Source organism: Plectropomus leopardus, chromosome 7, assembly GCF_026936395.1.
Source record: "Plectropomus leopardus strain MGB_pleo_1.0 chromosome 7, ASM2693639v1, whole genome shotgun sequence".
Classification (NCBI taxonomy): domain Eukaryota; kingdom Metazoa; phylum Chordata; class Actinopteri; order Perciformes; family Serranidae; genus Plectropomus; species Plectropomus leopardus.
In genome coordinates this window covers 2038827-2051114 of record NC_142182.1, presented here as the reverse complement: position 1 = coordinate 2051114, position 12288 = coordinate 2038827, and the positions used below count along the sequence as shown (strand labels likewise).

The 12288-nt window shown below is 39.2% G+C and overlaps 1 protein-coding gene across 2 annotated transcripts in view; it reads left to right on the top strand.

The window, feature by feature from the left end:
- The first annotated feature begins 237 nt into the window (after nucleotides 1-237).
- LOC121956328 (voltage-dependent calcium channel subunit alpha-2/delta-4-like) overlaps nucleotides 238-12288 on the top strand; it is a 113167-nt gene continuing 101116 nt past the window's right edge. The window contains exons 1-3 of one of the 2 annotated variants that reach the window (XM_088079606.1): nucleotides 244-392; nucleotides 654-880; nucleotides 8042-8123. In XM_088079606.1, coding sequence (XP_087935732.1) covers nucleotides 780-880; nucleotides 8042-8123 — 183 coding nt within the window. In that variant the 5' untranslated portion in view covers nucleotides 244-392; nucleotides 654-779. Of the gene's footprint in view, nucleotides 881-8041; nucleotides 8124-12288 lie in introns of both variants that reach the window. The other variant, XM_088079607.1, reaches the window with a different exon arrangement.

The window sequence follows — 12288 nt, the reverse complement described above, 5'->3', positions numbered from 1 at the left end:
TCTCTCAGCAGCCAAACTGAACCTCAGGGTTTCTTCTCTTCCGGCCGCTCTGACGCTCTGATTGGTCACAGGAGAGCCTGTTGCCAGAAATCACTGTAATCCTCTTAGATAAAACGGAGCCCTCGTCCAATCCCACGCTCCAATCCCTCCCTCCTCGTCCCCCCTCCCTCCCTCTCTCTCTCTCTCTCTCTCTCCATGGGGAAGAGGAGTTTTTAATCCAAGTGGATTACGTTGCAAATTGGGTGACAGTGGAGGCGAGCGGCTGCAAAATCTGCCGCAGACTGCCGGCTTTGTGTCTCACTTAATAGCTGCAAGATGGAGAAATTAACACAATCATTGGTCCTGGTTTCATGAGGAGCAACCTGGAAAAACCTGGAAAAAACCTGGAGCAGGTGCACAGGAAACTTCTCTCCATCATGTTTTTCTCCTGTTTTTCTCTGAGAAGGACTCATTTTCATCTTTAAACTCAAAAGTTTCTTCTTTTTGCACTTAAAAATCTGCTTGTTTTACATCTTTAAAGTTATTTAAAAGTTTCTTCGGAGAGGACGAGAAGCTGAAACAGGAAAAAGATGCCGGCTTTAGGACAGATTTGTCTGACGGAGAGCGCTCAGGGTCCGACCACCGTCATTTTCTTCTTCTTCTTCTCTCTGTAGCCAACATGAGGAAGCCGTTTCCCACAAACTCTTCATGATCTGAACTTCAGAGCAGTTTGTAAAAAACGCCTCCAAGATTTTCCAGTCGGCGCTGCGAGGAGCTTCGTGTTGGGAGTTGGAAGCAGGATGGAGGGCAGGACGCCGGGAATGAGGAAGCTCCTGAGGATTCTGGGATTTTTCTGCCTGTGGATTACAGCTCAGGCTCAGATGAAGATCCCACCGGAGACGTAAGTGTCCCTCACGTCCTCTGCTGGACCTTTGTCTTCCAGCTGCTGCGGGAGAATCATTATCACATGTATAACCACACAAACTCATTTAAGTCCTTAACGTGCAGGTGTCTCCTCTCAGGTAGAAGGGCTGTTTTTTTTTTTCATCAAATGGGAATATTCTGCATTTCTCAGCATATATTAGGAAACATTTGAAAATTATTTTTTTACATGGGGAGTGTACAATGAGTTACAAAAGAAGAAATAGCCCCCAAATTTGCAAGAAATTATTAAAAAATGACAATAAAATACCAGAAAACCCCCCCAAAAATTACCCAAAAAAATTAACAAAAAATTAACCTGGAAAAAGTGTAGTTTTTTTATTTAAAGTAAAAACAAAACTTAAATAAAGAATTGTCAAAAGTGCTTAAAATATATAATTCAGTAACAGCTTGTTATTATGTTTTGTAATAAGTTGTTTAACTGATTAAACTCCTGAACGTTCAGGTGTCTCCTCAGGTATAAGGGCTGTTTTTCTAAAAACTGCAGCTTTCCATCAAAAAGGAATATTCTCAATTCATTTTGCATATTCAAACACAATGACCCCAGAAAAAAAGTCTTTTAAAATATATATTTAAAATTTAATTTTGTGACATACTTTTAGATTTGCAATCAATCATAAATGTAGTTTTCTCTGGCTTTTCTTCAACAAATTAGCAAAAAGTTATTTAGAAAAAAATGACCTGAAAATTGGTTTTTAAAAAAAGTTTAAAAAAAAAACAACAAAACTTGCCAAAATGTGCCTCAACATTATATTATTCTGTAACAGCTAGTTATTACTGTCTTTAATATAATATTTTTGTAAAATAATTCAAACCTTTAAGGTGCAGGTGTCTCTTCTCAGGTCCATGAAATTGGAATATTATCAGTTTCTTTTGCACGATTAGACATATATTTAGTATATTTAATAACACTTAGCCATACGTTGAATAGACATGTTGACATTATTTTTTATTACAAGCTGGCATGTCTGAAGACGGTTTCATTTGTACAAATCCTGCTACTTCACATGTGGACCGTTTGAGATTCTCATCATGTTATTTTGGGATTCCTTCATGCAGCCGTTTGAACAGTCACATTAATAGACCTAATGGGCTCTTCCCAGTGTGCAGTGTGGATTTTAACAGACAGCTTGTATAAAAACCGTCCTGACTGGACTTGTTCCAGATAAACAAACTCCCAGAGTGCACTCTGTTTTCATGGCGGTCCTGAGGGAGTACGTTTGTGTCAGCTGACTGCAGTTTTCCCGCAGGACGCACTGAAATCTGCTGTCCTCTGTTTCTGAGCAGAGACATTATTCCACGTCCTGCAGATACAACTGCTTCAGCTGATATCAACTGTTTAATTTAGAGCTAAGCATTAACCCTTTGAAACCTGAGAGAACTCCCACGATTTCTTTCAAAAACTAACAATGAAAGAAGAAATGACCCAAAAATTAACAAGAAATTAGTAAAAAGTAAAAGGAAATTAGCTGAAATTTTGTCTAAAAAAAGAATAAGATATTTTAGATATTTTCCCTAGTTATTTAAAAAAAGATTAAATGTACTAATTTATAAAACAACAGCTATAAACAACTTTTGCTAAAAAGAATTTAGCAGAAAGTTACTAGAAACTGACCTGATAATAAATGACAAAAAAGAAAAGTAAAAAGCAAAAAAAAAAATGTGATCTTAAAAAATGCTATTACAAATTTAAGAAATCTTTTTTTTTTTTTTTAAATATAATTATAAAATATATAAATATAGTCTTTTGGATATCATCCGTAGTTTTGGGGTAATGATCTAACAATCCCTCCCAGATTATGTCATTTTCTTGTTACATTGTACTATTTATTTACAGTTTTTTTCTCCATGTCATCAAAAAAAAAGGACAAAAAAAGAATCAGACTGTTTTTCTCAGGTTTCAGAGGTTTAAATACTTGTGACGGCTGTCTGAACCAGGTGTGAAGGGTTAAGAAAAAAAAATCGCCAAACTTTTTCTTTGAAAATCACCGACACTGGGGCACCTGGTGGCTCAGTGGATCGAGCGGGTGTCCCATGTTTAGAGGCTGTGTCCTCACCGCAGCAGCCGCGGGTTCGATTCCAGCCTCAGCCTTTTGCTGCATGTCATCCCCTCTCTCCCCCCCCCCACACTCATGTGGTCCGATCTATTAAAGGCAAAAACGCCCTAAAAATATCTTTTAAAAAAAAGAAAATCACCAGTATTTTAAAATGTGCAATGAAAAAGAACCGATAAGGAGTATCGATGGTCGTTTCAGGAAATGTCGTCTTGAAAATTTCATGGAAAAGTCAGAAATTTATTGGTTAAAAAAAACCCCAAAAACCGTGTATGAAGGGTGTGCAGTTGTGGTCGCTCATACTAACAGCCTCATTAGCATGAAGCTGTCGGCCCGTGTTAGCGTCCAGCGCTGCAGCTTCTCCCTCCTCTCTCACCATCTGCGTGCCCGCACGGATAACTGGCCACCGGCCACGCCCCGTCAGCCCCGTCAGCCCGGTCACCTTCCACCCTGACCCACATTCCCCCGCCGACCCTCCGCCGCCGGCCTCCACAGACCGCCGTGTCACCTGGTGTCACCTGTGAGAAATACAGAGATAAAGAGATTCAACTTTTTGATAATGTGGAATTTAAATCAGTAAAAGTACAAACACCACACAGTAAAAATACAAATAAAAGTCCTGCTTTAAAAATGTTACTTCACTTAAGAGTGTTCAAAATCAGAAAAACGTAGTTAATAAGGATATTTTTAATATTATGTTACAGGACAAAAATGTTTTTTTAGTACTTTTTAATGTCATTCTAGTGTTTTTGTTTTGTTTTGTTTCAAATTTTATTTATTATAATTTTTTAAATTGATTTTTTGATAATTTTCTTTAAACTTTTTACCAATTCGTGCTAATTTTTGGGCCATTTCTGGTGCAGTTGTTCGTCTGTTGCTCCGCTCCACCTTTATACTCGGTCAGAGCTGGAATTGAACCGTTGACTCTCCGGTTCTTAAACCAGGACCCCCTCAGATACACAGACTTAGTTTAGTGTCAGATTTGTGATTTATGAATTTTGATTTGTCGATTGATTATTATTTTAAAGCCGTATTTAGGCCTTGTCTCTGGAGCTGAAAACAGATGGCATATCTTACAAAGAGATCATCACCTCGTAACAAGTTTACTTATCAAACTTTAAGGGAAAAAAACATCCTAAAATAAGAAGTTATAACTTTCTCAAAATGTTTGTGTAACTTTCCGGGCCGTCGGTCATCTCTGACACAGATTTGTAGCTTCAGCCGGTGGATGTTTTTTTTGTTTTTTCATGTCACCGCAGTGTCGTAATGTTTGACCTCCATCCTGTCGGTTGTAAATTTGAATATGATGAGTCGCGTCTGTCTCTGCGTCCACGTTACGGTCGGCAGATTTGGCTTCGGTCCGTGGGGCAGATCAGCCTCAGCACCGAGGATCAGATGATTAGATTTTAGAGGTGATCTTGATGGAGGATTTGTATTTTGGGGAGGATTTTTAGATGAAGTTGGTGACAGATGGAGAGAGACGGCAGGTTCATGAGCTTCATTATTTTATTATAAATTAGCCTGATTCAAATTTCTCTCTAAAGTCAGCAGCTCCTTACATGTGTCTCAGATTTTGGTACGTTTCAAAGATTTGTGGACGTTCCTAGGGTTTTAGGACATTTCTCAGATTTCAGGACATTTCTAGAATTTTATGTCATTTGGAGGATTTTAGGACATTTCTCAGATTTTAGGACATTTCTAGGATTTTAGGACATTTCTAGGATTTTAGGACATTTCCCTGGGTTTAGGAAGTTTCCAGGATTTTTGGACATTTCTCCATCTCTTGGAACATTTCTAGGACTCTAAGACATTTCTCAGATTTTAGGAAATCTCTAGGATTGTAGGACATTTCTGGGATAAAAGGCCCTTTATTAGATTTAAGGAGGTCTCTAGGATTTTAGGACATTTCTCTGGGTTTAGGAAGTTTCCGGGATTTTTGGACATTTCTCCGTCTCTTGAAACATTTATATGACTTTACAACCTTTCAAGGACTCTAAGAAATTTCTCAGATTTTAGGAAATCTCTGGGATTTTAGGACATTTATGGGATATAAGGCCCTTTATCAGATTTTAGGAAGTCTCTAGGATTTTAGGACATTTCTCAAATTTAAGGACATTTCTAGGATTTTAGGAAATTTCCAGGATTTTAAGAACATTTCCTAGATTTTAGGACATTTCTTGTATTTTCTGAGGTTTCTAGGATTTTAAGACATTTTTCAGATTTAAGGACGCGATCAATTTATTAGAAAATGATTGGGGGTCCTTCAGCGCCCTTTCAGGGGCCAGATTTGGCCCACAGACCATACATTGAGTATTACTGTCACAACCCATAAAATCTCCGCGCATGCGTAAATTGGAAAGACGAATAAGAGTTGCGTGTAGAGGATTCTGGGAGCTGCACCGCGCGTCACGTCCTCGCACTGACGGCCCTGTGTGTGTGTTTCTGTGCGATCTGATGGCTGAAGCTCTTTTGTTAAGAGCCTGAGATAAAAAGTAAATCTGCAGAGAGCTGAAGGATTTATTGTTGCCTCAGGGTGAGCAGCACTTTGAGAGGTCGTCATGAAACTGAAAGACAACACGTTTAACGAAAAACAACACAAATTCATGCAAAACCCGTCATCCGGTGTTTTTCTCGGGCTCTTGGGGCTGTTTTGTGATGCCGCCACCACAGACACAAAGATTAAGAAGCACATAGACAGAGCCGCCTCCCTCCTCCATCCAAAAATAGTGAGTTTGTACACAGGAGGAGGACGACTAACTGCTTCCTGCACAGCAAAAACGAGTTTGACTGAAAACTGATTAAAAAAAAGGAGAGATCGAGATGAAGCAGCGCTGATCAAATATAAACCAAGATTCTGTCACTGAGTTTTTATTTTTCACCTCAAATCGTTAAGAATAGTCAATAAATAAATATGTAAAGATAAAAATTTAAAGCGGATCTAAAAAGGCAGGGTTTTGAGTTTGCGTTTTAAGTTTGCGGCGTGAGGCGGTGTGAGGTGGCGTGAGGTGACGTGAGGTGACGTGAGGTGACGTGAGGTGACGTGAGGTGGCGTGAGGTGGCGTGAGGTGGCGTGAGGTGACGTGAGGTGGCGTGAGGTGGCGTGAGGTGACGTGAGGCGGTGACGCCGTAGGCCGCATTGTGGCTGGATAAAGTATTGCTTTAAGTAAATGAACTAATATTGCTATTTGCTAATAACAGTCAAACAAGAGAAAAAGAATCAATCTATCAAAGGCTCTAATCTTAAAAAGCTGACAGAAATGTAATATTTACTTTAAAAACTAACAATAAACATGAAAACAAACAACAGAAGATACACAACGTAAACAATAATTTGTCAAACATTTGAAAAGAAAGAAAACTCAGAAACATCTCCTCAGTATTTATTCTGTATGATTATTTATGACACTGAGACTGAAACTTTGGCTGCACCGCGACTCTGCAGGTGTGTGTGTGTGTGTGTGTGTGTGTGTGTGTGTGAGTGTGTGTGTGTGTGTGTGTGTGTGAGTGTGTGAGTGTGAGTTTGTGCTGAGCACACACCTGCAGCTCTCTGCTGTGACCCAGATGAAGAACAGATTATCTAAATCTCTTTCGTCACTGTCATATTTGACGGCCTTTTTCTGCCGTAAACTCGCTGCAGCTGCTGCAGAGCGTCACCATGGCAACCAAACACAAAGCAACACACACCAAAAACTCACTGTTACACACACACACACACACACACACACACACACAATCACCTGTGTACACAAGAGCCTTAAATCAAACGTATGAAACTCAACACATAAACAAACAATGACAAGTGGATGATGTGAAGTACAAATTAACATATGAGGTGTTTAACCCTTTGATATCTGGAGCGACGTCACTTTTTCGTGCTGCTTTCAGCAGAACAGACAAGGTCACCCAAAAAGTCACCCATCAGCGGGAGCGTTTGTTGGTGCAATGCATTGTGGTTGTTGTAGGTTTTCTGTCTTTTGAGCGAAAGTGAATCTCACAGACCTTTTCTCTGTTTTCTCTGTTTTCTGTTTTCTCTGTTTTCTGTTTTCTCTGTTTTCTGTTTTCTCTGTTTTCTCTGTTTTCTCTGGTCACGATGCAGCAGTTTCAAATGTATTAGTGTCTTTCTTTATGTGAAGACTCTTTATGTCTGTGAAATACTATTTTAACCCTTTAAAACCTGAGCAAATTGATTTCTTTCAAAAACACGGGAAGAAGACAATGATCAACTTGACGAGAAACGGCTGAAAATTATCAAGAAATTGGTAAAAAGTCACAAGAAACTCACCTGAAAACAAGCAAATAGTGATAAATTTTTTTTAAAAAAAGAAAAAGAGACAAAAACATCCTTGAAAAGTGTCAAAAAGTTTTTTTTTTCCTTTAACATATGATTAGAGTTATATTTATAAGAATTATAAATATAGTTTTCTGGACATTTATCTTTTTTTGATAACATAATTTCCACACAGCTAATTTTTTAAAATCATTTTCTTTTCACTTTTTTACTTTTGAAATTTTTTATCTCTTCATATATTTTTCTTTTTTACTCGCCAAGTTGCTTATTTAACGGCCCTTTATGCTTTTATTTATTTATTTTGCCTACAAGCATTTTTAACTTCTTTTTATATAAAAAGAAACGGATAACTGTGTGTGTGTGTGTGTGTGTGTGAGAGAGAGAGAGACCAACATTTGCCTCTATGTGTGCTCGCTGTTATATATGGAAGTGACAATAAACTTATTCTGATTTCTCTTTCCTGCGTTTTTAGGAGATGAAATGCTTGGGAAAGGTGTGTGAACGCAGTGCAACAAAGCTGATGTTGATCCAGCTTCTAAAGGGTTAAGCGTGTCCTGTATTTAGAGTAGGTTTACCTTGATGAAGACAGAGACTTAAGCCGTTATATCACTCGCTTTAACGCCAGACTCCAGAGAAAAACACTGATTTAACATAACATGTTTACGTGTCGACCACTGATACAGAAATAAAAAAAGGACGCCGTGTCCTCGTGTCCTCTTGTCCTCGTGTCCTGCAGGTTTTGTCCTCCATGTTGACTCGTTGTCTGTTTGTGTTTCAGGGTGCAGGAGTGGGCGACCGTGTTCTCCGTTCAGCTTCGAGAACTCACCACCAAATACTCCGGCTCTCTGCTGCTGCAGAAGGTAAAGGAAGACATTATGGTTCGTTTTTTAGATCTTGCGTTGGTGTCCGAGCGTCTGCAGAAGTTTTTTAAATGTGCAGTTTCTGCGAATTGTCTAAATGTGGCTGTTCATGGCTCTGCAGGCGCAGCACGCACAATGATCCCGATACAAGTCGTTTTATATTGAAAATGGTGATAATACAGCTTCACAGAGCGCACTTCAGGAACACTGAATTAATCCAGTGTATGTGCTCGACAATTTAATCCTTTAAACTTGTGATAAAATCACTTTTCTTGTGCTGCTTTTAGATGTCTGTTTAAACCTTTGAAATCTGAACAAATTTGAGTGATTTCTTTCAAAAACATGAAAAAGAAGGCAATGAGCAACAAGAAATGTTCGACAAATTACAAGAAGTTGAATAAAAAAATATCATTTTCATTATTACATGTTTGAAATAAGGGTAGTGAATAATCATAATATTTTTTAAGAAATCTCCCAAGGTCATTTTCTTTTCTTTTTTTTTGTTCTTTTTTTAATGTATTTTACTAATTTTACGTAATTTTTTGGCACTTTTTACTAATTTCTTGCAATATTTTTTGGTCATTTCTTTTTTCATTTCTCATTGCCTTTTGCAAAAAAAATTGCTCAAAAAAAATTTACTTAGTAAAAAGTGTTCTGCAAACTAAGAAGTAAGAAGAAGAAAAATTAAATCCACTCAGCGCAGCATCGTAATAAAAGTACAGAACACTATAAATTATCTATGTTAATAGAAAAAAAGAGACATTTATTTGATGAAAATTATGTGAAAATATTCCCACAAAAAAGGAGGAAAATCCAGAAAATAACCTCTTTTCTTGTTGTTTTTTTTTCCTTCCCTATTTTATATATTAATTTTTTTCTTATTTTCAGGTAATTTTCTTGTTATTTGTTTTACTAAAAATTTTCGGCCATTTCTTGTAAAGTTGCTTTTTTTCGCTCTTTGAATGTTTTAAAAGAAATAAAGCCAATTTGCTCAAAGGGTTAAATATTTGAGCAGGATGACACTTTGGTTTGGATAATAGTTGTCAGATGATACGGTGTAATTTTGTTTTGGACCAACAAAAGTCAAAAAAACTTAAATAAATGCAGTTAAACTCAAACTGGTCCAAAGGCCGACGGACTGGCTGAACTGGGAATGAAGAGCGACAGAAGTGACTGTTTGTCTGTGTGATAGCGTCTGTCTGTCTGTCTGTCTGTCTGTCTGTCTGTCTGTCTGTCTGTCTGCGTATTTATGTGTGTTTACCAGCACGCGCGCACACACACACACACACACACGCACACGCACACACACACACACACACACACACACACACACACACACACACACACACACACACACACACACACAGGGATCATGGTAATGCCCAGATTGAGGACCGAGCCCTCTTTACCGGCGTCAGGATTTGCGGCCTGTTCTGGTTTTAGACATTCATCCATTTATCTGTCAGATTTAGATTCATCACAGACGGTCTGCAGTTTGTCTGCGGCCACAAACACACAACCACAACAAACCGTCAACACGTCCCAGACAAAAGGAAATCCACCCCATAATAACTTCTGATTGTTATTCTGTGACTCTCTGACTCGCTGAGGTCCACGGCGATGTGTGAAAAGACGACTCTTCACGTCTGAACGTTTTGGTGTTTTGGTTTTGGTTTGTACGTTTACATGCACAGTTTAGTGGAGCTGCAGTTACAGCTCGATTACTTAATGTGTCTCCTGTCCTTGTCTCAGTATACGAGCAGTGAGGGACAGTCCATTTATTGAAGTCTGTCCAACTCGTCCACAGCAGCTGGAGATCTGCGCTCTGTCCGCTCGCTGCTATAAACCTTTATTTTTATTTTTAGTCTATGATGTTTTTCATATACTGTATGAAAAACAGTCATTTTACTGAACTGAACGGCGGAGCTGCTGCTCTACTGCTGCTCTACTGCTGCTCTATTGCTGCTCTATTGCTGCTCTACTGCTCTACAGCTGCTCTATTGCTGCTCTACAGCTGCTCTACTGCTGCTCTTATTGCTGCTCTGATACTCTACAGCTGCTCTACTGTTGCTCAACAGCTGCTCTACTGCTGCACTATTGCTGCTCTATTGCTGCTCTATTGCTGCTCTATAGCTGTTCTACTGCTGCTCTATTGCTGCTCTACTGTTGCTCTACTGCTGCTCTATTGCTGCTCTACTGCTGCTCTACTGCTGCTCTACTGCTGCTCTACTGCTCTACAGCTGTTCAATTGCTGCTCTACTGTTGCTCTACTGCTGCTCTACTACTGCCCTTCAGCTGCTCTTCTGCTGCTCTACTGCTCTATTGCTGCTCTACAGCAGCTCTATTGCTGCTCTACTGCTGCTCTACTGCTGGTCTTCAGCTGCTCTACAGCTGCTCTACTGCTGCTCTGCTGCTGCTCTACTGCTGCTGTATTTGACTATAATTTTGCAGGTCCAGTTTTAGTGAGACTGACACACGTAGTCAGCACAGTTAAATGGTTAAGAGAAAGTTTGCAGATATTTATCAGCCCTAAAAGATGAATCCATGCATCAGGAAGGAAAAGCTCACCCAAAAACAATATAAATATATATACTTTGTTTCGTTACAGTTTAGTGAAAATAGTTGTGTTTGGATTTCTGTGAGCGACATATAGATTTAAAACGCTCAGATAATGATGCAGGGAAATTTTCAGAAAGTTATTTGGAAGTTTTACAACTTTTTTGCTTCATTTCCTTCAACCTCGGTGAGCGTCTGTTAGCACTGATGTAACGTAATCTTCTGGGCGCTCTACTTGATGTGAACCTTTGACCGTTACCAGAGAGATGACGGAGATGAGGGATGCATTTTTCTTTAAATGCCAGCCTGAGCTTCCAGGTGTTTGTGTGTGAATGAGTGCAGATCAGAAACAGGACCGCTGAGGTAACACTGAGCGTTTGGCTCCGCTCACCTGTTCGTGTCAGTAAGTGGGTTGCTTGGACTAATTGGAATTAGCGAATGACTTAATCGAGTGATTCAGAGAGTGAATAAGCAGACTGGGCCGTCCCTCCTCGCTCTCAGCCGGCTGATCCACCTCCAGCTTCTTGATCCAGAGAAAGTGGCCCGATTACCTCAGAGAGCCTCGCTGTCAAAAACAACAACAAAAACACACCTCTCCCCATCACAGCTTCATTTAACCCTTTAGGGACTGTTTCCTGCATTTTACACTCTTCATCCTTTATTTTTTGATAATTTCTGGCTGTGTTCATGAATACGGCGTACATTTTGGCAGGATTGTGTATTTGAGTGTAATCAGTGAATTTGCAGCTCAGCTCCTACAATAAGTCTAAAATACACTGTGGAAACTAAATAGTTACATTCAGACTGTTCAGGTCCAAAAATGCTCCATTGAAACCCATTCAAACTGACATTTTTGATCCCACAGCCATCAGAGCAGAAAAACAGGACTTGTATTATTTCTGGGTGTCATTCTGGGCTTTTGACTCTGAATTTGTCATTTTGACTATTTTCCACCTGATGAGGTCATTTTGACCATATTTGGCATATGGAGGAAATACATGCTATTTCCACTAGGTGACCTGTCACAGTCAATGTAGCTGCTGATCACTGACATATCCCAGACTGTCAGCAGCTACACTAACACACTGACATATCCCAGACTGTCAGCAGCTACACTCACACACTGACAGATCCCAGACTGTCAGCAGCTACACTCACACACTGACATATCCCAGACTGTCAGCAGCTACACTCACACACTGACATATCCCAGACTGTCAGCAGCTACACTCACACACTGACAGATCCCAGACTGTCAGCAGCTACACTCACACACTGACATATCCCAGACTGTCAGCAGCTACACTCACACACTGACAGATCCCAGACTGTCAGCAGCTACACTCACACACTGACATATCCCAGACTATCAGCAGGAAGAAAAAAAAATAAATTGCGTGTCTTATATTGAAAATAATTAAATTTTTATGTTTTGTTTTTTATCCAAAAACACAGTGGCATCATGACATAAATGTAACATTTAAATATTAAAATTTTGAAAATTAATGAATATTTTAGATTAAAAAATTAGGACTAATGTTGGAAAAAAACCTCAGTGAAAGCAGAAAATCTAATTAATGTAAAGTCATTTAAAAACATAATGGCATGA